Source organism: Chinchilla lanigera, unplaced genomic scaffold (assembly GCF_000276665.1).
Source record: "Chinchilla lanigera isolate Chin_1 unplaced genomic scaffold, ChiLan1.0 scaffold00081, whole genome shotgun sequence".
Lineage (NCBI taxonomy): Eukaryota > Metazoa > Chordata > Mammalia > Rodentia > Chinchillidae > Chinchilla > Chinchilla lanigera.
The window spans coordinates 4,942,412-4,964,655 of record NW_004955482.1 but is presented as its reverse complement, the minus strand read 5'-3'; the positions used below and the strand labels follow the sequence as shown (position 1 = coordinate 4,964,655).

At 63.5% G+C, this 22,244-nt stretch overlaps 1 protein-coding gene across 9 annotated transcripts in view; it reads right to left on the bottom strand.

The window, feature by feature from the left end:
- The window catches only part of Ncor2 (nuclear receptor corepressor 2), a 104,367-nt gene that overhangs the window by 67,193 nt on the left and 14,930 nt on the right, over positions 1–22,244 (bottom strand). For all 9 annotated transcript variants that reach the window (XM_013503630.1, XM_013503633.1, XM_013503634.1 and 6 more), the window contains exons 3-7: positions 17,161–17,288; positions 15,925–16,102; positions 11,695–11,874; positions 7,581–7,694; positions 4,284–4,340 (exon numbers count right to left, since the gene is read on the bottom strand). In XM_013503630.1, coding sequence (XP_013359084.1) covers positions 4,284–4,340; positions 7,581–7,694; positions 11,695–11,874; positions 15,925–16,102; positions 17,161–17,288 — 657 coding nt within the window. The remainder of the gene's footprint in view (positions 1–4,283; positions 4,341–7,580; positions 7,695–11,694; positions 11,875–15,924; positions 16,103–17,160; positions 17,289–22,244) is intronic.

Genomic DNA, 22,244 nt, shown 5'->3' with positions numbered 1-22,244 from the left:
GGCAGAGAGAGGGCGTCAGTCAGCGTGGGCCACCTTGGCCTCACCCCCGCCGCGCCCCGCAGCAGCCGGCCCGGGCCCCAGAAGGGCACCACACGGGCACGGACCGGGACACAGGGACGGGCAGGGAACAGGCTGTGACGGCTGCCCTGGGCCCCCAGGCCCCCACAACCCCGCCAGGGCTCCGGGGCCACTGTGTGGGGTGTGGCAGTGCTGGTCAGGGAAGGCTCAGGGCTCACAAGGGCGCCAGCGTGAAAACCGCCGGGCGCCCCGGTCATCGTGGAAACCAAGCTCCCGGCGCCAGAGATGTCCCTTCACACGCCCCACGAGGGACCACAGCGCTGTCAGACAGTGCCGGAGGCTCAGGGGAAGGCGCGGCACAGCCAGGGACACGCAGGCACCGGGGACCAGGCCGTGCCCGGGAAGAGACACCGCGGCCGCTGCCCGTCCCGCAGCCGCCCAGAGCCCCAGGCGCTGGGTCCTCAGCGGGCTGCTCTGCTGGCCGTGGACTGGAAGCAGGCGGACGTCACCCCAAGAACGGACCCAGAGGACCCGACACCACAGGACAGCAGGGAGCCGCAGCGCCTGTGTCCGGCTGAGCTGTGGTCCCTGTGTGAAGACCCCCGGGTCTTCACACCCTGGCTCTGCCTGGTGAGTTACCGAATCCACATGGGCCTCAGTTTCTCCTTCTGTAAAATGGGGGGTGATGGGGGATGCTCCTGAGCTCTGAGCCCAGCTCCAGGCAGACTGCGATGCCCGTCCAAGAGGTGTCAGCATCGCTGCCGTCTCCGGGTACAGTGACTGCCGATGGTGTGGATTCCCATGCCTCCCGGACCCCCACCTCCTGGCCACATGCCAAGGGGACAGCTCCCAGCATAGCGAGAGTGGACGCTGTGTCCTCCATCCTCTCCCTGGCAGGTCCGGGCCACGAGCACATGGAGGCCTAGTCAACAAAAGTGCCGGGCAGGCTCCTCAGCCAGAGGGCCACAGTAAGCGGTGCGGGTACCTTGATGGGCACGGACACAAGGGCCCCAGGCTGCAGAGGGGACACCCCGTCCTCAGGCAGCGGAAGTCCCCTCACAGCTGGCGGGGGATGGGAATGGGGTGAAGCGGAACCTCACCCCAGCACCGAGGGACTCTCACTGTGCCTCCCGCCGCTGTGGACGCAGCGAGGGCCCCAGGGTCATCGCGCCAGGCGCTGGGTCCTCAGCACCACAGCGCCCTTCCCCGCCGCGGACAAGGAGCCCACCCAGGCCACTGTCTCTCCCAGCAGCAGGTCACAGGCCACCCACCCGCAATGCCCCCAGCCTGGTGTCTGAACAGGAAGGGAAGAACGGTAGTCGGGATATAGCGCAGTGGCACAAGTGCCTGTCTGGCTAGCACAAGGTCCTGAGTTGGATTACCAAATAAATAAATAAATAAATATTTAAAAAAAAAAAAAAAGAAGGGAAGAACGGGCAGGAAAAGCAGAGAGACAGAGTCAGACATCCCTCAGAAGGAGATGAGTCCCTGTGAGGGAGTGATGCCGCTGGCCTGAAGGCCCGGGTGATTCTGCTCTGCCTTTGCTGTCCCCTAAAGGCCAGGAGACTGCACGGCTCAGGCTGGCCCTGATTTACAGCCTGCCTCCTCCCTCACCGCCTCCCAGGTGAGAGCCTAGACACGTGCCTCGGGCATCTGGGCCTCAGTTTCCCTACCTGGAGAATGGGCACAGGGCAAAGAGGACCCACTCGCCGGGCTTGAGTGGCCCAGGACATTCCAGGCACAATGGCTGGTTGGCCCCAGTTTCTTAGGTAACAAGTGGCCTGAAGGGTGGGGAGGGGCCTGAAAGACCCCAGCGCACAGAACCCGGGCACGTGACAGGCAGGAGCACAGAGACGCGAGCTGCAGGTGGCAGCAGGGCCTCAGCCGGCCTCTGACTTGGCTGAGAGCAGGGCTCTAACAAGGCTGTGGAGCAGGGCTCCTCGGGTAAACTGAGGCAGGAGCAGAGGAGGCTCTGGGAGCAGCCTGGGAGCTCCCCTCAACAAGGTAACAGGCCCAGGTGGCCGTCTTGGGAGGGGCAAGAGGGGCAGGGCGGGGCACGTGCCAAGGGGACAAGGCCATGGGGATCCCCAGGACCCCCTCGTCCTCCACGGAGGCCAGAGCCAGGCTAGTGGCTCCGAGGTGACCTCCAGACCTCGGGGACCTGCACCCTCCCGGGTCCAGCAAGGACGGAGGCCCTGGCTCCACCCCAGCCAAGCCCCTAGGTCCCCGTGGCAAGGGGGACGCAGATCACACGGGGCAGAAGCCGTGTCATCGCAGCTGGGAAAGAATGGGGCGCTGGGGAGAAGGCAGGGTCCCCTGCGGGCCTGGCTCCTGGCCAGCTTGGGGCGGGGCTGAGAAGGACAAGGACAGCAGGCTGTCCCCAGGCTGCACAGCTACCAGCTGGAGTGTCACCCCAGCCCTCACCCTGCTGGTGACACCAAGTTCTTAAAATAACCCCTCGGAGCAGGAAGGAAGCCGTGACTCAGAGCAGCAGCGCAGCGAGGTCGCGGTGGCCTGCGCCTCCTGCCTCCTGCCCCGGCCAGCCTGGTCCAAGGGCTCGGGGACCCAGGAGGACGGAGAGGCGGCGCCTGCTGCCACCCCCAGTCCCCAGGGCCACCTGCAGCCGCTGTCCTCTTCCAGCCCAGCCCCGCCCCACCCAGCTCTGCAGCCCACGCCACGTCCTAGGCATCACAGGACGCCAGGGTCCCTGGTCACACCCAGGCTGCCATGGCAGAGACGCCAGGAACTGGTTCCCAACACTGCAACCCACCGACCACGGCCCTAGGAGGCAGCACCAGGACAGCCACTGGGAGACACGGCTGGACACCAGGCCTGGGAGAGACCCACCAGGCCCGGCCCCTACGGAATGGGCGGCCGCTCCCAGCCGGCTCCGCAGACCCTGCCCTTCTCCTGCAATGTGGCCTGGGCAGGGCACTGCCCTCTTGGAGCTTCGTCCTGCAAGGGGATGGTGACGCCTCCATGACACCCAGCGCAGGGCCCTGCTCTGTCCCCACCCCAGGCCACCAAGCCTAGGGCCTGCAGACATCAAGAGGACCTGAGCTGACGCCCCTCAGGCCAGACCAGAGACGGGAGACGAGCCCCTACCCCAAAGACAAGGGGACTCAGACACCCCAGGCCAACACCCCCAGGACCAGGGCACACCAACGGCCCTGGCCCGCCTTCCCCACCTGCAAGCTTGGGCCTGCATCCGCCCCAGGAACAGGGAGAAGGAGACCTGCATGCAACACCTCCAGTCCTGCCTTCCCTATTTGGCAAAAGGAGAAACTGAGGCAGGACATAGCTTACAAGCGGACCCTTAAAATGGTCCGAGCCAGCAGCTGTACCGCAGATACAGAACAGCCTGGGTCGGCGACAGGACTGTCACCCGACAGCACCCTGCACCACAGAAACTGCACGCAAGTAGCTCGGCCAGCACAGTCCTCACTGGATCCTTTCAAAGTGCCGTGCTAAGTGATCCTCTCTGGGACCCACTTCCCTGAGCCCCACGTGCACCGCAAGACCCCTGCCTGTTTCCGGGACACCAAGCAGAGGGCGTGGTAGGCAAGGCCCCACCCACGGCCTCACAACGGGCACAAAGCAGAACCTCCAGCACCGGGCCCGGGCGAGGCGAAGACATGACCCTCCCCCAGCACCGGGACCCTCTCCACCACTGTCATCCCTCACTGCACCCCTGGCTCCAGGGGACCCCCAGGGGACAACAGGGCTTCTGCTTCCCCATTCCCCGGCCGGCTCCACGAGGCTGGGTCTGCTGTGCATCGGGCTGCAGACCTGGCCCCTTCCTATCTGTGAGGCGCAACCAGCAACTGTAACCACGGCCGCAGCTGGATGCCACAGGCGGACAAAGTCCCCGCGCTGAAAACTCAGCAGTTAATCTGCACTGTCCCAAGGAGATCGGCGTGACAGGTCCCTCTTTACGGCCGAGGCAGCTGAAGCACAAGGAGGTCGACAGACCCGCTTGGGGTCACACAGCTGTTCAAGAGCAGACCTGGGAGCTGCGTCCCGACCATCTGCCAGGAGGAAAGGATCTCGTGTGGAGCTGGAGTGGAGGAACTGAACTCCGTGTATGAGCGGGTGGCCCAGGGCAGTCACTGCCAGGCACACTGCCCTGCGGCCTCCCCAGCTATCTCCCCAGCCTCTTATCAGGAGGCTGCGCTTCCTGCCCCCTTGCTGAGGCTGCCCCGGCGACGCTGGGCAGGGAACCACTCCCTCGTCCCCGCCACCTCGTGCCCCCATGCCCCACTTACCAGCTCCACCTGGGGCCCCAGGCCTTCCAGGATCCGATGGGCCGCCTCCGCCTTCTTCTGTGGTGATCAAGAAAACACGGAGATTAGAAACAGGGGCCTCCAGGAGCCGCTAGCTGGGCACGATCCACAGCCCCTCTCCCCACCTAGCCACACAAATATAGGGGCCAGGGCTGGGGAAGTAGCTCAGTGGCACAAGTGCCTGCCTGGCAAGCGCAAGGTTCTGAGTTCAGTTCCCGGTTCCAAACAAACAAACAAAAAATTACAGAGGCCGAGGCTCCCCACTGTGGCCCCGGCAAGCCCACCAAGGTCAGCGTTCCCCCGTCAGAGCCCGGCTCCCCGCCACCCCCAGGGCCCCCGGGCTGGGATGAGGGTGCAGCTCCCCGGGAGCGGCTGGGCATGTGTGGCAGCCTCAGAGCTGCAGGGGCGAGGGGAGGGAGGGGAGGAGGAGCGGGGTGACAGGAGACGGCCTTGCTAGGATCCTTATGTTTCACAATCATGTGATCCTCTCCACGGCCGCGGCCTCCCCAGGCGCGACCCGGGACTTACTAGGAAGACAGCCACGTGCAGCAGAAAGGGCTCCCTGCACACACTCAGCAGGCCGGGCCTCACGCCGCCGGGCCCGAGCCATGAAGGCAGCATTGTGCCTGCACCAGCGCCAGCACCAGCCGGGACGCCCTGTCTGCTCTGGGCCGGCCGGGCGGTGGAAGGGAGGGGTCTGCCGCCGAGAGGACAGAGGCGCAGGAAACACACAGGTCCCGGCCCGATGCTGGCTGCCCAGGGTCCTCACCCCGGTGCTGGGCACATGGACAGGCAAAGGACATCTGCCCTGTGGCACAGCCACCCCCGGGTCCCGATGACACGCATCAGTGACCCCTGTCCCACAGCGAGGAGAGCCACACCCCGGAAGGTTTCTCTCTCGGATGCACATCGAGGAGCGGGTCCTGGAGCACCCCACCTTGCAGGCAGTGAAACCAGGGCACACACAGATGGGGAGGGGGCGAAGAGGACCCCTTGCTGGCTGCAGGCTCCGGGGAGAAGACTTTGACAGCCACCCCCAGCCAGCTTGGGCTGATCCACACACGCGCGTGAGCACAAACACACACGAGCAAATGCGCACGTGTGCACACGGCCCACAGACACCAGAGCACCCGCAGCGCAGCCAGGACGGCCGGCCCTGCTCACTTCCGCCATCCCACCCGCAGGAGCCTCGGCCCTCACACCCTGCTATCCAGCTGAGGGCCTCACCACGGGAAACGGCCTCCGCCCAGTGCCCGCTCCTCCAGCCGGCCAGGTCCCGCCTCCTGCCCAGCCCTTCACCCGGAGGCCCCCGCGGCCTCCACCGCCTGCCACACCGCCCTGGAGATCAAAGACACCCGACCCCTCTCCCAGCCTCGGCGCACGCCCTGAACTCCCGGGGCTCCTGGCCACCCAGTTCCTTTCCCCGTGCCAGGCCTCCGGGTCAGGCTGGCAGCCCTGCCCGCACTGCCGTCTGTGTGCACCTGCGCCGTCTGCATGGCAGCCCCAAGGCAGGAGCGCCTGGCACAGCGGGACCGCGTGCTCCTTGGAATGGAGAATGAGCCAGGCGCGCAGAAGGGCAGGAGGCCCCGCCCGGCGGCAGGCCGCATCTCCTGCTCAGTGCTGCCCGCCGCCCTCCGCCTCCCTCCCGCAGGAAGCGGCGGGGAAGGAGCGGATTAAAATTTAATCCCACTGATCCCCCAAGGGGCTCTCAGCCCTGGCTGCTCCTGCTACAGGCAGCCAAGGGCCCCCTGCTGCCAGGCACCAGCTTCTGAGGCTCAGCCAGGCAGGGGATGCCGGAGCCCCACACCCCCAAACAGAGGGCTCTCAGGGGCAGGGCCAGCCATCCCCACCTCTCTCCCCCTCCACCACCCGTGCAGTTGCTCCAGGACCCTTCCCAAGTGCCCCTCTCAGCTGGCAGGGGACCAGGGACTGTGGATTCAGCCAGGAATAACAGAGCCAAAGACACCTCCCTCAGGGACCTTCCTGCCCCTCACCATCTGCAGAATAACCCGGCGATGGGGCCAAGAGAGACAGGGCAGCCAGAAGGGGGACCTGCAGGACAGCGGCTGGAGACAGCCATACCTGCTCCCCCGCCCAGGCTCAAGGCCTCTCCAAGCTCAATCCTGTGCCACCCCTGCCAGGGCCCTGCCCTCTCTGAGCCCCAACTGCCAGAGATTTATTTTATTTTTTTGGTACTGGGAATTGAACTCAGGATCTCACACTTGCCAGGCAGGCGCTGTGCCACTGAGCTACATCCCGAGCCCCCGACTGCCAGAGACGAAAAACAGAGTAACCGCAGCTGCGTCACTTGGGTCTGGACGGGGCTGACTGAAACCGCAAAGAGTGCGGTTCTCGCAAGAGCAGAACAAGGGTGTGACCGTGCCAGCGTGACCGTGCCAGCGAGCCCTTGCTCGGGGCCTGGCACTGTGCAAACGGCACTGGCCAGGAGCCCATTTGTCCTCGGCCTGGGCACGCAGACACGGGCTCTTGTCCCTTCCCACCAGCCAGGAAGGGAAGCACGGGGTGAAGTGACACACTCAGGTCACACTGCCAGGAAGAGCAAGCGACCGGACTCGACCCAGGCCATCGTGTCCCCTGCCCCCTCTGCTGTCCCTGAGACTGCAGTCAGTGGCGGGGTGGGGCAGGGTCCCTGGGCCCCAGAGCAGACAAGGCCCTCACACCCACCCCGGCTTGCTCTGAGCACCCACCCGGCCAGGAACTCCCAGAAAGGGCAGTGAGGAAAGACCACCTTCAACACACGCTGCCCCTCCATCCCGGGCCACCTCCGGGTCGGCAGAGACCACCGCTGGAGGACAGACCCTGCAGGTGACAGGCCACGGGCCAGTCCCGGGTCGAGGACATCCTAGCTGGGCGATCCTGGCGATCGTGCACAGAACAGAAACCTACTTTTCTGGTAGTGCTATAGACAGGCCGGACAGGAAGGGGTGGCCGATGGATGGCTGTGCTGTTGCTAGTGACGTCACTGCGATCACCTGCATCACGGGGTCACACAGTAACACAGCGCCCAGTGTGCCCACCTGTTCCTTTGGCCCGGTGCCTGCGTGCTCACGCCGCAGCCCCCAGGGGGGCCACAGGGGCAGGGCCACCCGGTCCCCAGCCAGGTCCCACAAGCTGCCGTCCCCCACGCACTGCCGGCTGGTCCTCAGACACAAGGAGGGCCGGGCTCCCGCCACGCAGTGGGAACACAGGCTTGCAGGTGGCCCGTGCGGCACCCGCCCCGGGGACGGGGAGGCTGCCTGGGGTGCGGAAGGGACGTACCCGGTTCTCATCGTAGATGATCTGTACCAGGCTGCGGTGCTTGGACTCGATGGGTGGCGGCGACACTGGCTTCTCAGGCTCAGGCGGCTTGGCGGCCTCCTCCTCCAGCTGTTGCTGTGGGACGGGACAGCGGCAGGGTGAGCCTCACGCTCCGGCAGAAGGACAAGCACAGCCCGCGGGCCGCGGCAACGCTGCCCACAGCCACTGCGGGAAGCCGGGCTGCTCCCTGCTTCCCGGGTCACCGTGGGGACTCCGCGCCTGCGGAGCGAGGGCCGGCCCCAGGCAGCCCTTCCACTCACAGGCCACCCTGGGCTGAGCGGCAAGGCAGCAGAGGCGCAGCTCGACGCCAGTGGGCCTCGACTTCCTCATCTGTAGGATGGGGCTGACCCGATCCTCCCTGATGGGGCCCTGGCAGGGGCTGAAACACCCACATGTGCAGGGCCCTGGGTCGGGCCAGGCAAGGCCAGCCACTGCCAGCCACTGCAGTCCCCACAAGTGCCATCGCGTGGGAGAGGCTGTGGACTCTGTGGCCAACGGGACCCTCACTTGCCCTCACTCGCTGTGCTGCCTTGGGAAGTGGCTCAACGTACTGAGCCCCCCTTTCTCAGCTGGAAATGAGGGTCATGAAAGCCTCTACCCTGGTGAGGACCAAAGGAGCGAATGTCCGAAGAGCACTCCCAGCAGCACACAGCACCCACTGACATTGCTGCCCCATCCTCACGATCACCGTCACCATCAGTGTCAGCATCAGCATCACCATCACCACCACCATCACCTTCACTACCACCACCACCACCGTCACCACCACCATCGTCACCATCACCACCACCACCATCATCACCGTCACCATCACCACCATCATGATCACCATCACCACAATCACCCCCACCATCTCCATCACCAACACCACCACCTTCACTACCACCATCACCATCACCATCACCAACACCATCATCACCTTTACTACCACCATCACCATCACCACCATCACCATCATCACCAACACCACCACCATCACCACCACCACCACCACCACTGTCACCATCACCATCACCAACACCATCACCATCATCACCACCACCACCACCACCATCCACCCTGCCACCTCCACACTGTTTAGGGATGCTGTTCCCTAAACACCTCAGACAGAGCATCCCGGTGTGCTGCCATCTGCTTTATACCAAAAAAGGAAGCCAAGACCAGAGAACAGAGAGGCTGGCCCCAGACCACACAGAAGGCCAAACAGAACCACACAGAACAGAGAGGCTGGCCCCAGACCACACTTCCCAGGCTGCCATCTGACAGGGTGTCCTGGTGACACCAGAACACAGCGCTCCTCCACTTGTGAGGCCCACACACCCTGGATGTGACAGAGGGGTAGAGCGTTATAAGCCCAAAATGGCAGCCAAGAAGAGTTCGTGCAGAGCAGGACTGCCTCAATCCCACAGTGACCCCTGGGGGGCCTCCGGTCTGCCTCCGCAGGCTCCCCCGAAGGGCAAAGGGAACGAAGCCTGGAAACTGAAGTACATGGACAGTGACACGCAGGGGAGACCAGAGCAAACATCGCAGAGGCGTCATATCCACGGAGACCCTGCCAAGAGGGCGGCTGTGCTCCACCCAGCAGGAATTCAGACCTCAGCTGCACCACTCGCTGCTCTGGGGCCTCCTCCCGTGAACCCCAGAAGGAAGGCGTCCTCTCCCCCAGCAGCCTGAGGCTCAGGGGAGAGGAGGCGCAAGAGGCAGCACTGCCCCGCAGGCGGGGCGGCACGGCTTCCACCAAGCCAGCCGCTGAGAGCCAAGCGGCCACCACAGCAGCTGGGACCAGAGCTTTGTTTAAAAAGAAAACAACAGGCATTGGGCAAGAATGTGGAAAAGCTGGAGCCGTCAGACATCGCTGGGAGGCTGTAAAAATGGGGCAACCGCAATGGAAGGGAGCCTGGAAATTCCTCGGCGAGGAGCTCCCTGCGGCCCAGCAATTCCTGCCGTCTACACCGGGAGAGCCCAGCACGTCATCCAAACAAACACTTGCAAACGCGTGATTCCAGCACGACAGCCGCAGGGCGGACACAGCGCCACGTCCACGCAGAGACAGGCGGATAAACACAGCGTGGCGTCCGCGACGGGATGTCCCTCGGCCACAAGGAGGTCAGCACTGGCCCAGCTGGTGCAGGCCCAACTCCCATCCCCAACCGCAGACAAGGACGGCACAGGGGGATGAAGTCCCGGCACTGCCACCAAGCAGACAGCCCCAGACTTCCGACAGGGAAGAGGCGCATGGGGGCCGCTGTGCGACCCCCCCAGAGCACAGGTACGGCAAGGCAGGTCCCAGGGGACCCAGAGCAGGTGGGCGGCCAGGAGGGACAGCAGAGACCGCAGACAGCCTGGGGCTTCCTGCAGAGGATGAAGACGCTGGGGACCAGCCGGCGTGATGCCCGCCCGGCACCGTCAACAGGCTGAACACCGCCAAGTCCCACGCTCTAAAGGACCCATCTTACACTTGGGAACGTTAGCCCCAAAAAACATCGCAGTGGAGCACAGCCAAAACCCTCACAGTGAAGCCTCCCTCAGCGTGCTGCCTGGACACCAGGCCCAAGCTGCACATGTGAGCAGGGCCCCGTGGCTGCCACACAGCCCCAAAGCCAGGTCTGGGGAAGCAGAGGCACTGTTCTCTGCCTGCCCCGCAAGGCCAGCCTGACCCCACCCGTGTCTGGCCTCTCTCAGGACACATGTGCCACTGTCCTGGAAACCCACCTGCCACTGAGGTCGGGGACAGCTGCTGGGCCACCCTAGCCCCGCGCACCCTCAGCACCGGCCAGCTCCGCTCCAGGACCCTGTGCGCCACACCACTCACTCCCTTGTGGGAGGGGATGGGCGCGAGCCCTCCCCTAGCCACACTACTGGGTCACAAAGCAGGACACACAGTGATTCACACAATGACACCACGGATGGGTGACGGATCTGGTATGTCAGCAGAGTTCCTGGAAAGGCCCCAAGAGTAAATATTTTTGGTTTTGTGGCCATGTGGTCTCTGCTGGAGAACCCAGAACTGTCACACGCGCCATGTACTCAGGGAGTGGCTGCATGCCAATAAAACTTTATTTATAAACACTGCAATGGGCCAGGTGTGACTGCGTCAGCTGAGCCTGGGAGATAGTGGCTGCCTAGCAACACAGCTTCTGTAACAGCCAGGATGTCCTCTCTGCAGGGGGGCATCTGAGCAGAGACCCAAAGATGCCAGCGAGGGAATCCCAGAAGCTCTGGGCAAAGTCAGATCATCCACTAATTTTGTATTGAATAAACTATAAATGAATACTACCAACATCACAGCCAGGCATGGTGGCACATGCCTATAATCTCAGCTCCTCAGGAGGCTGAAGCAGGAGGATCACTGTGAGTTCAAGGCCAGCCTGGGTTACACAGTAAGTTCAAAGTCAGCATGAATTACACAGTGAGACCCTGTCTCACAAAAACAAAACCCATTCATGCAGAGACATTTTCTCCACGTGTCTTTGTCTGGTTTCAACTGTGACAATGGGATTTTGTTTTCAATCTAAGGATCTCTCTCTCTCTTTAAAATCCTGGATGGCAGCTGTCACATCCATTCTACACACAAGGCAACTGAGGCTCCCCAAAACTGAGTTCCCCAAGAGAAATTATACAAACCACATTTAAACTTTCTTTTCCTCTTTTTTTTGTTCTTTTGAGATAGGGTCTCACTATGCAGTTCAGACTGAACTCACTATGTAGCCCAAGCTGGCCTCCAACTCAAGACAATCCTCCTGCCTCAGCCTCCCAAGTGCTAGGATCACGGGCATGCATATGTCACCACAGCCAGCTAACCACATTTACATTCTCCACCCCACAGTGGCCTTAGGCAGGTTTCCTGCACCTGTGGGTCAGGTGGTCACTGCACTGGGGACAGCTCGGGGGCCACGCAATAGGCACTGGGTCACCCAGCCCTCTGTCCTGGAAACAGAGTGCCTGATAAATGTCACACAGGCACACAAGCCCACTCCTCCTGATCTAGGGGTGTCTGCACATCTGTTATCCCGTTCCTAGTGTCACCTCGTGGTTGTCACCGCGGGTCCCCCCCCCCGCGCCGTGCCCGCCACACCTGCTTCTTCTTCAGCTTGGAGATCTGCTGCTCCACCATGGTGATCTCGCGGTCCACGCGGTCCATGTTCTGGATCAGCTCCTCCTTGGACAGCCGAGGGGGCGCCAGCTCCAGCTCAGCATCCGTGTGTGGGGGGCTGGGCGGGGACACAGGCTCCAGCTTGCCTGCCAGGCTGCGGTCCTGAGGGCACAGGGCACAGGGCACACTTGGGTCAGCAAGGGCGCCTGGCACGTCCCTGGCGACCAGCTCAGCTTCAGGCCCCGCACGCTGCTCCTATGTTGGGACCGCCCCCACCCCCAACCCACCGGGTCGCCCCACACCCCCTGCCCTGGCCAGGTCTCCCCCACGCCCTCTCCACCCTGCCCCCTGCTGCATTTTCCCAGGTGACACGCACCTCCTGCCTCAGGAACGCCTCCCTCTCCCCCACCTGACCACCCTCCTCTGCACACCCCACCTTCTGCATCCTCCCAGCAGGCCTAGCCCCCCCTAGAACGGGAACAGCGCCCCCACCAGGCCGGGCCTCCACAGAGACCCTCCTGACATGTGGGTCGTTTGAGCAAGTTCCAGGAGCCAAGGGTGGTACAAGCCAGCTGAGGGACTTCACATAAGACCCATGCAGGGCCCAGGAATGGGCCTGGAGCAGCCAAGAAGCCCGCCTGGCACAGAGAGACAGGTGAGCTTTCTTTTCCTCCCTTATTTTTCACATTTATAATTTTTTGTGTTACTGGGGAATAAACCCAGAGCCTTCACCCTGCGCTCCATCCCCAGCCCTATTTTTATGCTTTTATTTTGAGACCAAGTCTCGCTGAATCACTAAGTTGCTCCCAGGCTGGGCTCAACCTTGTGATCCTCCTGCTTCAGCCTCTCAGGGTGCTGAGATGACACGTGATTACTCAAGGACATCCCCGAGTCCCCCGCTAGGCTAAGCTGTGCGGGGATCTGGGCTGAGGAGGCTGGAACACAGCCCAGGGCCCAGATGCAGCCCCGTGGGCTAGCACAGACACTGGCCGCCCCATCTCGGCCCTCCCTTTCTCCGTGGGCACAGTGACATCACCTCCCAGGTGCCTGGGAGCCCGCTCAGGCCGCACCCGGCACGCCGAAGCTCAGTGGGCATGGGCCCAGTGGCAGGGCCATGCCATTCCCGCCCAGGTGCACAGCCAAGGGGGCAGCTGCTGGCCCAGGGGTCGACAGAGCCAGGCTGCGCCCCAGGCCAGCCACGCAGCTGCACCCTGGGACACAGGGGGCATTCTTCCTGGATGACTGCAGCACACAGCAGGGCCCATGCCAGCCTGTCACCCTGGCGCGGGACCGGCCTGGGTTGGCCTCCATCCCCCGCAGCCATCTGAGACAAGGACATGGCAGATGCCCAGGTCTCCTGCAGCACAGGACCCTCCAGGGAGTGTCTCGGGGCCCTCACCACAGGAGGCCGCAGGGAGCACTGTCCCTGGAGCTGGGTCACCCCTTGGCGGGCCCGGCCCGCGCCCCTTCTCAGTTCTTCCCCAAGACCAATGAGGTGATGAATGGGGGTGAGGATGTGTGCTTCAGGGCCGGGCACCCCAAAATCACGAGCAAGCTGCTCGCCCGACCCTGTGTGGCTCTCAGAAGCAGCGTCTCCTAAGCTGCCTGGGCCAGGGACAGCGCCGGGATCGAAGAAGCACCCAAAACCTGCCTTCCTGCCCAGGTCCTCCCTGGTCAAAGCCGTGACAGCAGCTGACAGAAGGAGCTGCCCCTGACAGAACACCGGCCCCCGCTGAAAGGGATGCAGCACAGACGCAGGTGGCCGGGCCCCAAACACAACGCGGAGACAGCAGCCAGGCCCCAGGGCCGGGCTGCCCGCACCACCGAGGAGCCGCCGGCCCCGGGGCCAAGCAGACGGACGTGGCCAGGCGGGGCCGGTGGTGGGGGCCGCTTCTCCTCCCAGGTGATGGGAACAGGCTGGCCCCAGACAAGAGGGGGAGGCGGCTGCAGCCCCGCAAATGGCCCAGGGCCCGGCGCCGGCAGGGAACTTCGAGGTCACCTGACCCACAGTGTGTGACAGAGGGCATTCCCTGCCACCGGCGCCCTGGCCAGCGGCCCTCCTGTTAGCCCAGGGCTGGGAGGAGGCAGCAAAGGACGGACACCCGTCACTAAGCTGCCGTCGGCCGCAACTTTCCGGTCAGATGCCCTGTGACAAAACTTCAGGGCAACATTGATTACCGTGAATGAGAGAAAAACCTGTTACTCAAAGCCAAAGCCTCCAGAGGGGAGACAGAAAGACAGCTCTCTTTCCGCAGGCCTTGCCGCTGGGAGGAGGAAGCCCTGGGTCAGAAGCTGCCGTCCGGTTAACGCACCAGGATCACACCCACCAGGCCGGGACCCGGCAGAGCCAGCGAAGGGCAGAGCTGGGGCCGAGAGGACGTGTTGCCTGGACCAGGCTCTGCCCAGAGCCAGCGGAAGCCTGGACTTCAGAGTCCGCGCTCCCGCCAGTGCGCAGGGGCTGCCTGAGCCCTGGGCCCACAGAGGCACACGGCCCAAGAGACTTTGGTGGAGCTGTTGGCAACTTCAAGGTGCCCCAGGACAAAGCCTGGTGAACTCCGAAGGGCTCCACTGACCCCGCAGGGCTGCACAAGCCCGGGGCAGGAGCGGTCGGCAAGGTGCATCCACAGAAGACGCGAAGCGGGTGCGGAGCAGGAGGCGCGTACGGAGCCTCACTCCAGTCCCGGTCGTCCAGCTGGCTCCACGCGGAGGCGCAAACCCAGCTGAAGCCGCGCTCACGTCTGCGCTCTGCACAGCCCAAGGCGGTTACAGGGCCTTCCTAGCTGAGCCGCAGGGGAGCGGCCGGGCAGAGGGCAGAGGCAGAGGCAGAGGCGGGGACACAGGAGACCAGGGCACGGCAGCCGAGAGGCAGCAGGCAAGAGCGGCAGGAAGACGCACAGCGTGGCTGCGGGGACAGACGCCCTTGAGCCACAGCGCAGGCCTTGGCCGCTCTGGGGAGCACAGCTGCAGCAGTGACGTCGCCAGCCGCAAGCCGCACACCACCTACCTGCACCCCCGCGCCTCAGCCCTCTTCCTGCGGCAGCAGTGAGAGCTCAGGGCCCTGGGCCCCGGCAGTACCCTGCGTGGGGGAATCACTCTCCCGTCCGCGACTCCAGGGAGAGCAGGTGGACAGAGCAGGGACGGGGCCAGGCCCCTGGGGACAGTGCCTGGGGGCGACACGTGACACAGGCCTCGGCAGCTTGGTGTGGCAGGCAGCAGGGCGGGGCCCACCGCAGGAGGAGTGTCTGTCCCACCAGGGGGCATGGCCAGTAGGGCCTCAAGGGGACAGGCCCCCCGGGCTCAAGGAAGCGCAGGAAGGCTCACAAGGACGAAGCAGAGCCAGGGCGCCGACAGGGCTGGACGGAGGCCAGCCCGCGGGACCCTGGAGGACGCTGACCCTGTCCTGCCTGCAGGGAGTGTGGCGGGGCGTGCCTGCCGAGGTTTAAAGGAGGAGCGAGAAAGGACAAGAGCGGGGAGGTAGGCGGGAAGCCACCGCAATGGTCGGGGCAAGCGAAGTCTGTGGCCCAGGCCCACAGAGACCAGACAGGCACGGAGACCAGCACGGGAAGACTGCGAGGCAGAGGCACGGGGTCCCAGAACGGGCTCCGCGGGGCCTACAGGAGGGGAGGGCCCTGAGCAGCAGGAAGGACGGCCGGGCTTCAGGCTTGTCCTCAGGACAGGTCCGGGACCAACAGCACCCAAGAGCAGCCAGGTGCAGGCAGCAGGATGGAGCACTGCCCCAGCGCCGTCCGCGGCACCCAACACCGCCCCTCCTTCCTGTAGGACACCACAGTGCCCCCCCACCCCAGCACCACAAGCTCGAGGGGCCCCAGGATGGCCAGCGCCTGGGGCCCAGCACCTGGCTGCTGTGCAGAGCTTGAGCGGCCAGCGAAGCCCCGTTCCACACAAGCGGGGACCCAGCCCTGACCCGGCACACAGCACAAGCCATGGGAAGACCTGGGGCCACCTGCGCCCATCAGACCCCAGCTCTCTGCTCAGTTCCCAGCCCGCCCACCCTGCGGCCAGCTGAGGCACCCACACGTCCAGTCCTGCCTTAGGGCCTTTGCTCTGGCCACCTGCAGCAGCCTCCCGGGATGGTCCCTGCAAGGGGCACCTCGCCTCTTGCTGCCAGGTCCCGCACACTCTGTGCTTGGTCCCCAATCTGTGCCTCTGCCCGAGTGGACCCCGATCCCTGCTCCCACTGACCAGGCCTACCTTGGTGAGATCCTCGGAAGCACAGGGCTGGCCTGTGGCCAGCAGTGGGGACGGGCGCAGCAGGGGGTCAGGCATCAGCTCCAGGCGCGGTCGCTTGCTCTCCATGTACTCCAGGTCAGTCTTGCCCAGCTCAGGCAGGTAGGAGTGGGACTCGGGCCTCAGGTGCAGCTCCTGGGACCTGCGGGAGGCCAGGCACGCGGCGGTGTCACACAGGAGGAGATGGGCTCGAGACCCGGCGCCCCAGGTGTCCTCCGCCAGCACCAGGAGGGCCCCACGCATAGCTGGCTTCCTGTGAGGTGATGGGCACCGAGGTCGGGAACAAGAAGGCATCATGCCAAGGCTGGCAGGGAGCGCCCACGGGGACAGCAGGATCCCGGCAGCGGCCGCACGGGTAGGAAGGCGGCAGGGCCTCCACACCCCCAGACCTCCCGCATCTTCAAAGACACAGTCCGGTGACACCACTTCCTGCCCACTGCCCAGGGAAGACATCACTAGCCAATCACCGCACTCGTGCTGTGAAACCTGGCCTGGCACTTTCTCAGTTCAGCTAGCCGCTCTGAAGAAAATGTGCAGGCCAGTCACCCCTGACCTGCTCTCTTCTCAGTCGGCCTGGAGAGGGCCTGGCCTTGCCTGAGCACACCCTGCAGAGCCAGAACGGGGGGGCCTCTGCATCCCAGGCTCCAGTCCACTCCGGAACGTGGGATGCTCTGAGCACAACTGAAACTCATCACCCTCGCCACCTCCTCTGACACCACTCCCTGCCACTACATCCCTGCCCAGGCCTGTCCCCGTGCTAGGACCTCGTCGGGACTCAAATACCAGCTCCTTCCAAGAGCCTGTTCCCAAGCCTCAGCGATGCTCTGCCGGGTCCCTCCACCATAACGCCCCTGCCTTGGAGACAGACACCACGGTCTAACCCCCCAAAACCGTGAGCCAGATAATCCTCTCCTCCTCTGAGCTGCAGATGTCCGGTGTTGTGTCCCAGCAACAAAAAGCTGGCCAACACCCCGTCCCACACCTCAGCTGTCCCCGGTACAAACCCCAGGTGGTCCACCCATGCTCCTGCTCAACCTGCTCTGGCTTGGACAAGGGAGTGAGGCTGCCGGGGCCCGGGGCAGACGGCAGGGGGCTCCGGGCCAGCTGGAGGAAGGGGCGGCGGGAGCGAAGGAGAGCCTGTGCACGCCACCCCCTCAGCCTCCATTTCCCTACACGGTGGGGACACTGCGGCCGCCTTACCGTTCATTCCCGGGTTGGAATTCAGACAACAGCGAGGGCCTCCGCCGCTGGGGCTGGATGATAGAGTTGGGTGACAGGTGCGAAGCATAGTCCCGGGGGTGGTGCTGGTACTCCAGCAGCCCCACATCCTGGGGAGGAAGCGGGAGTGAAAGTGGGCTCAAAGGAACCCTCCATCCCAAGGATCAAGTTCCAGAACGAAGCGTGCAGCTTGGGAGCGTCCGGCCCTGGCTGAGAAGCACCTGGCTTTACCAGCACACCTGTCCCCTGCCCGCTGCCTCGACGCAGGCAGCCCTGCCACGCCCGGAGGAGGCCGCTCTGGCAGGGCCGCCCGCCCGGCTGCAGCAAGAATCCCACGCGGCCTGTGGCTGCATAGCACCGCTCCACCAGGGCCCTCTGCTCCTGGGCTCTGCCGCCTGCAGATGGGACCAGGCCCTCGCACACCCTAGGCAAGCGCTCACCACTGAGCGTCAGCAACACCCGCCCAAGCTCTGCCACCTCGACCCGGACGGCCCCGGACAAGGGCTTCGCACTCAACGCGCCGGCGTCGGCCGACCCCGAGCACCTCCCTTCGCACCTGGGGGAAGGCCAGCACTACCCAAGCAGCGGCCCCGATCGCAGGCGAACACTGACCGAGCGATAGTAAGTGTTTGGTTTTCCATCTTATTTTCTTTTATTTTGGGGTTTTTAAAAATTTTTTCTTTAGCGGTACGTTTTAGATATCTGCGATGACCACATTCACCGCGGGGAGTTGTGCCTGTGTGAGACACGGCCGCGGCTCTTCTCCATCCCCCTCTCCTCCAGTCCCTCTTCCCCTCACTTCAAAAGCTTTGTTCCCATTTTCTCTTCTATTCTTTTTTTTTTTTTTTACCTTGCCCTTCTTTCTTTCCCCCTCCCCCCTCCCTCGTCCCCCTCCCCATTTGAACGTTTTCCTCCCATTTCCCAAAACCCCTAACACACTTCGCTCCTGATTTACACCTCCAGTTCCTCACAGCAGAGAAACAACGCAGCATTCGGACCTGTGTGTTGATTTATCTCACTTGAGAGTACGGTCTGGGTGCATCCATTTAGCTAGAAACGTCTCTAATTTATCTTTCTCTATACTCCACTGTATAAAAAAAACACACCTCGTTTTTATCCATTCATCGATTGATGGGCATCTGGGCTGTTTCCAAGATTTAGCTAATACAAACTGTGCTGCTATAAACATGGGTGTGCACATATTGCTGTGATATGATGCTTCGGGGAGACAGCAAGAAGGGGAACAGCTCAGTCAAACAGAATCTCAAGTTCTAGTTTTTTGAGGAGTGGAGAAGATATTTTTACAAAGACAGAAACAAGCCTCCCAACAAGAACACAACACTGGCTTCCTTCGTGTGCCAGCCCCAATTGATTAGTTCTGTCTGCCTGGAACACTCAGTTCTGCTGCGTGGGGCAAGCCATTAGTGATGTCTGACACTGGCAGGGCTGCAGGAAGGTGGGATGGCAGATGACTCAGTTTCCTCTTGGCACTGCTTCCTGGTGTTTTGTTGTTTGGATTTTTGTTTTGCAGAGCTATAATTTCCTCAATTTTGTGTAAAAATGTTGCCATTCTTTTGTTGTCTGGCTTTTTATTTGAAAGGAGACATTTCTGCAGAGAACCAAGCTGACATCAGGTAGGTGTGCAGAGAATGGATTCGTTTCAGATCCAGCAGAACATGTGCGGAGGAGGCAGGGACAGAAAGCTTCAGGGCCTCGGGGGAGGCACCCGCTGGTCCCCAATCTCAGATCTCGGGCCTCAGCGTCCTCGGCTTTGAATCGGGCACCTGGCCCAGATGGAGGGGCCTTGCACGTGCTTCTGACGTCCTGGTGCCCCCTGGAGGCTGAGCCCCCACGGCGTCTAGCACAAGGCACCGGTGCCGCAGCCAGCAGGAAGCAGGGGACACAGCAGGGACGCGCACGGCTGCCAAGCAAAGACCCTGCGCAGCGGGCGGCGGAGGTGCGGAGGGAGTGCAGCAGGCCTGCTGGCTGCCAGCAGCAGCGCTCTCCCCGCCGGCGGGCTCTCCATGCGAAAGCAAAATGAGCAAAGCAGGAACGGGCAGACGGTCTGCCTGCTGCCAGCTGGGGCGCCGAGAGGCACAGGGCGTGGGAGGCCACCACAGGCTCTGGCCTCAGTCTCCCCGTGCAGGAGGTCCGCAGTGGCCCTCCTGCAGGTGTCCACACGCGTCTCCATCCCAGGCTTGAAGTGCGGCCTTGGGACGGCTGTCAGCCCGGCGGTGCCACCCCACAAGGGCACAGGAGGCGGGACCCAGACCTGCTCTGCGCAGGACGGCACCAAGCCCGGCCAGCACACAGGGCCATGGTGGCCTGCACCAGCCCTCGTGTGGCCGGTGACACGGGAATCAGCCCCACGGATCCTTCCCCAGGGCCCAGTGAGCTCAACAAGGGCCAGAGTCAGCACTACGGCCCAAGGCCAAGGCCCAGGCAGCTTCAAGTGCTGCTGGCACAGGGCCACGCCCGCTCTAGGAGCACCGCTAAGATGCCCCGGGGAACACGCACCGCCTGGGAAAGCCCCAGACTTCCCGAGGCCACCCGGCAGGAAGAGGGATGCAGGGCCCCCACTCGTGTCCCTGCTGTGGACAATGTCCATTCAGCACCACCCAGGAGCGGGTGGGGATAGCTCAGGGTCCCAGAGGACACAGGGAGGAGGCAGGATCGCACCGGGTCCGAGCCCCGGAGAGACAGAGGACGGCGGGTGCATTGGGCTTCAGCAAAATGAAACTAGGGGATTTTTTTGTTTGTTTTTTTGAGACAGGAGCTCACTGTGTATTCCAGGCTGACCCTGAACTCACTACGTAGCCCAGACTGGCCGTGAACTTGTGATGATCCTCCTGCCTCAGCCTCCCTGAGTGCTGGAATTACAGGCATGCGCCACCATGCCCCGCGCCCAGCACCAGGAGCGTTTTGTTAGTGAACCCTCAACCCCGGGAGACGCTCAGGGCAAGACTGGGAGCCCTGATCCTGTGGAGTGGAGAGAACAGGGCCCGGGCGAGGTGTGCAGCTGGATGAGTGGGAGCCCTGACCACGTCCCAGGGCGGCTGAGGGAGGGAGCACTCTCCAGAGCCCTGGGGTCCAGCGCCGCTGGGCACTCCCATCCCCCAGCCACACTGGGCCCGGCACACCCACAGCAAAGAGCCCGCAGGAGGGGCAGAGGGTAACGGAGGCAGCCTGACCCCGCTAAAGGAGCGGCCCAGTGTCGCTCAGCAAGCTGGGAAGGAACCGTGACTTAGCGCCGCATATCAAGGTCCCTGGGGCTCCAGGGAGGACTCCCTCTCAGAGCGGCACTCCGGACAGGGCACACGGGAGAGGCCTCGGCGGTAAGGGGCACCCAAGGGACTCCTTGTGGGGGTCCTGTGGGGTGATCTAAACCCCGCCAGCACCTCGCCCCTGAGAAACTGTGCCCTCAGGCTGTGCCTCAGTTTCCTCACTCTTCCCAGTCTGAGTCCCAGCGCTCACCCGCACCATGCCTGGGACAGCAGAGCTCCGGCTCCTGAGTCCCGGGCGGCCCCAGGGAGGCGGGGGTCAGGGGTCAGGCGACGCGCCAGGAAGGGACACACAGGCCCCCGCCTCCGCCCACGGGACTGCACAGCGGCAGCCAGCAGGGCGGCCACCGCGGGTCCTCCCACACACAGCCTGCGTCACCGATGGACCAGCAGGAGAGCGGGACGTGGCAGGTGACCCTAAGCGCCTGGCAGAGGGCACCGCAGGGCAAAGGGCTGGGGCACAGAGCCCAGGACTCCCGGAGGCTGGCTGGGCCCATGGCAAGGGGCTGTGACGGGCAGGAGCAGCGCGGCAGGGGGCAGCGCAGCTGGCGTGACAGTGACAAGTACCAGTGACAGTACTACTGTCAGGCACTGTGCCAGGCACTGCGGGGAGCACCTGGGGACAGAGCCTCGGCCCTCACTGGACCGTGGGCACTGCACGCAGAAAGCGCCAGGCGGCCACGAGGGCCGCCAACGGGCACTGGACTAACACAGCACTGGTCAATGGTGTGGGTGCAACAAAGGTAACAATGACACACGTGACAGCACCTTCCTCGGCCCTGACTCCTCACAGGTGCTCCATAAACACAGACACTGAGACCCAGGGCCCTGGGCAACTGCCTTGTCCATGCCTTCACCTGAGGCTGCTCAGGGAACTTCCCTGCCTCAGCCTCCTCGCCTACAGAATGGGCTGATGCAGGAGCAGGCTGCCACGTGCGGCTCCCACAGTCCAGCCAAGGGGGTCTCCAGCCAGCAACCAGACACACCCACACTTGGCAGCGACTTGGAAGAAGGTCTCTCAGCCGTAAACCGTGGAGGCCACTGCGTCCAGGAGGCCCCAGGTTGGGCCGGGAGTCCGGGTGCGCACACTCCATGCCTGGGGTGGAAACGCCTTCCCAGGCCCCAGGGAGGCTAGCAACAGAGCAGGGAGACACACACACACGTATGCAGCGTGGCAGGAGAGGGGTAGTCAGCGCCTGGCTGCCAGGCCCACCCGGCCTCACGCCCCGCGCAGAGCACCAAGGAAGCAGCGCCCCGCGGTGTGCCGCGCAGTGGAACCGGGAAAGGCGAGCATAGGACCTGGGGTCCGAGCTCCCGCAGGGCATGAAGGGAGCCAGGAAGGACAGCAAGGAGAGGCAGGGGGAGGGTGCGGGGAGGGGTGCAGACAGCAGGCGCTCCGCTCTACACACAGACTCCACTGCCACTCAGCTCAGCCCCGCCCCAGCCTGCACCTCCCAGCTTTGTATTTCAGGACGGCTCTCGCTAGGCTGCTAAGCCGCCCAGGCTCCCGCTTGCCACCCTCCTGCCTCAGCCTCCAGAGTAGCTGTGATTGATTACAGGTATGCAACACCAACACCCTGCGCACCTTCCCAGTTTTAATGTATTTTAGATTTTTGGGGGTTTTTTTTGTTTTTGGTGCCAGGAATAGAACTCAGGACCTTACGCTTGCCAGGCAGGCACTTATGCCCCTGAGCTATATCCCTGGCCCACCTTCCCAGTTTTAAAATGGGACGCAGGAATTTTACCAAATGCCCAGGATCCAGGAAGTCACCCGCCAAGCATCCC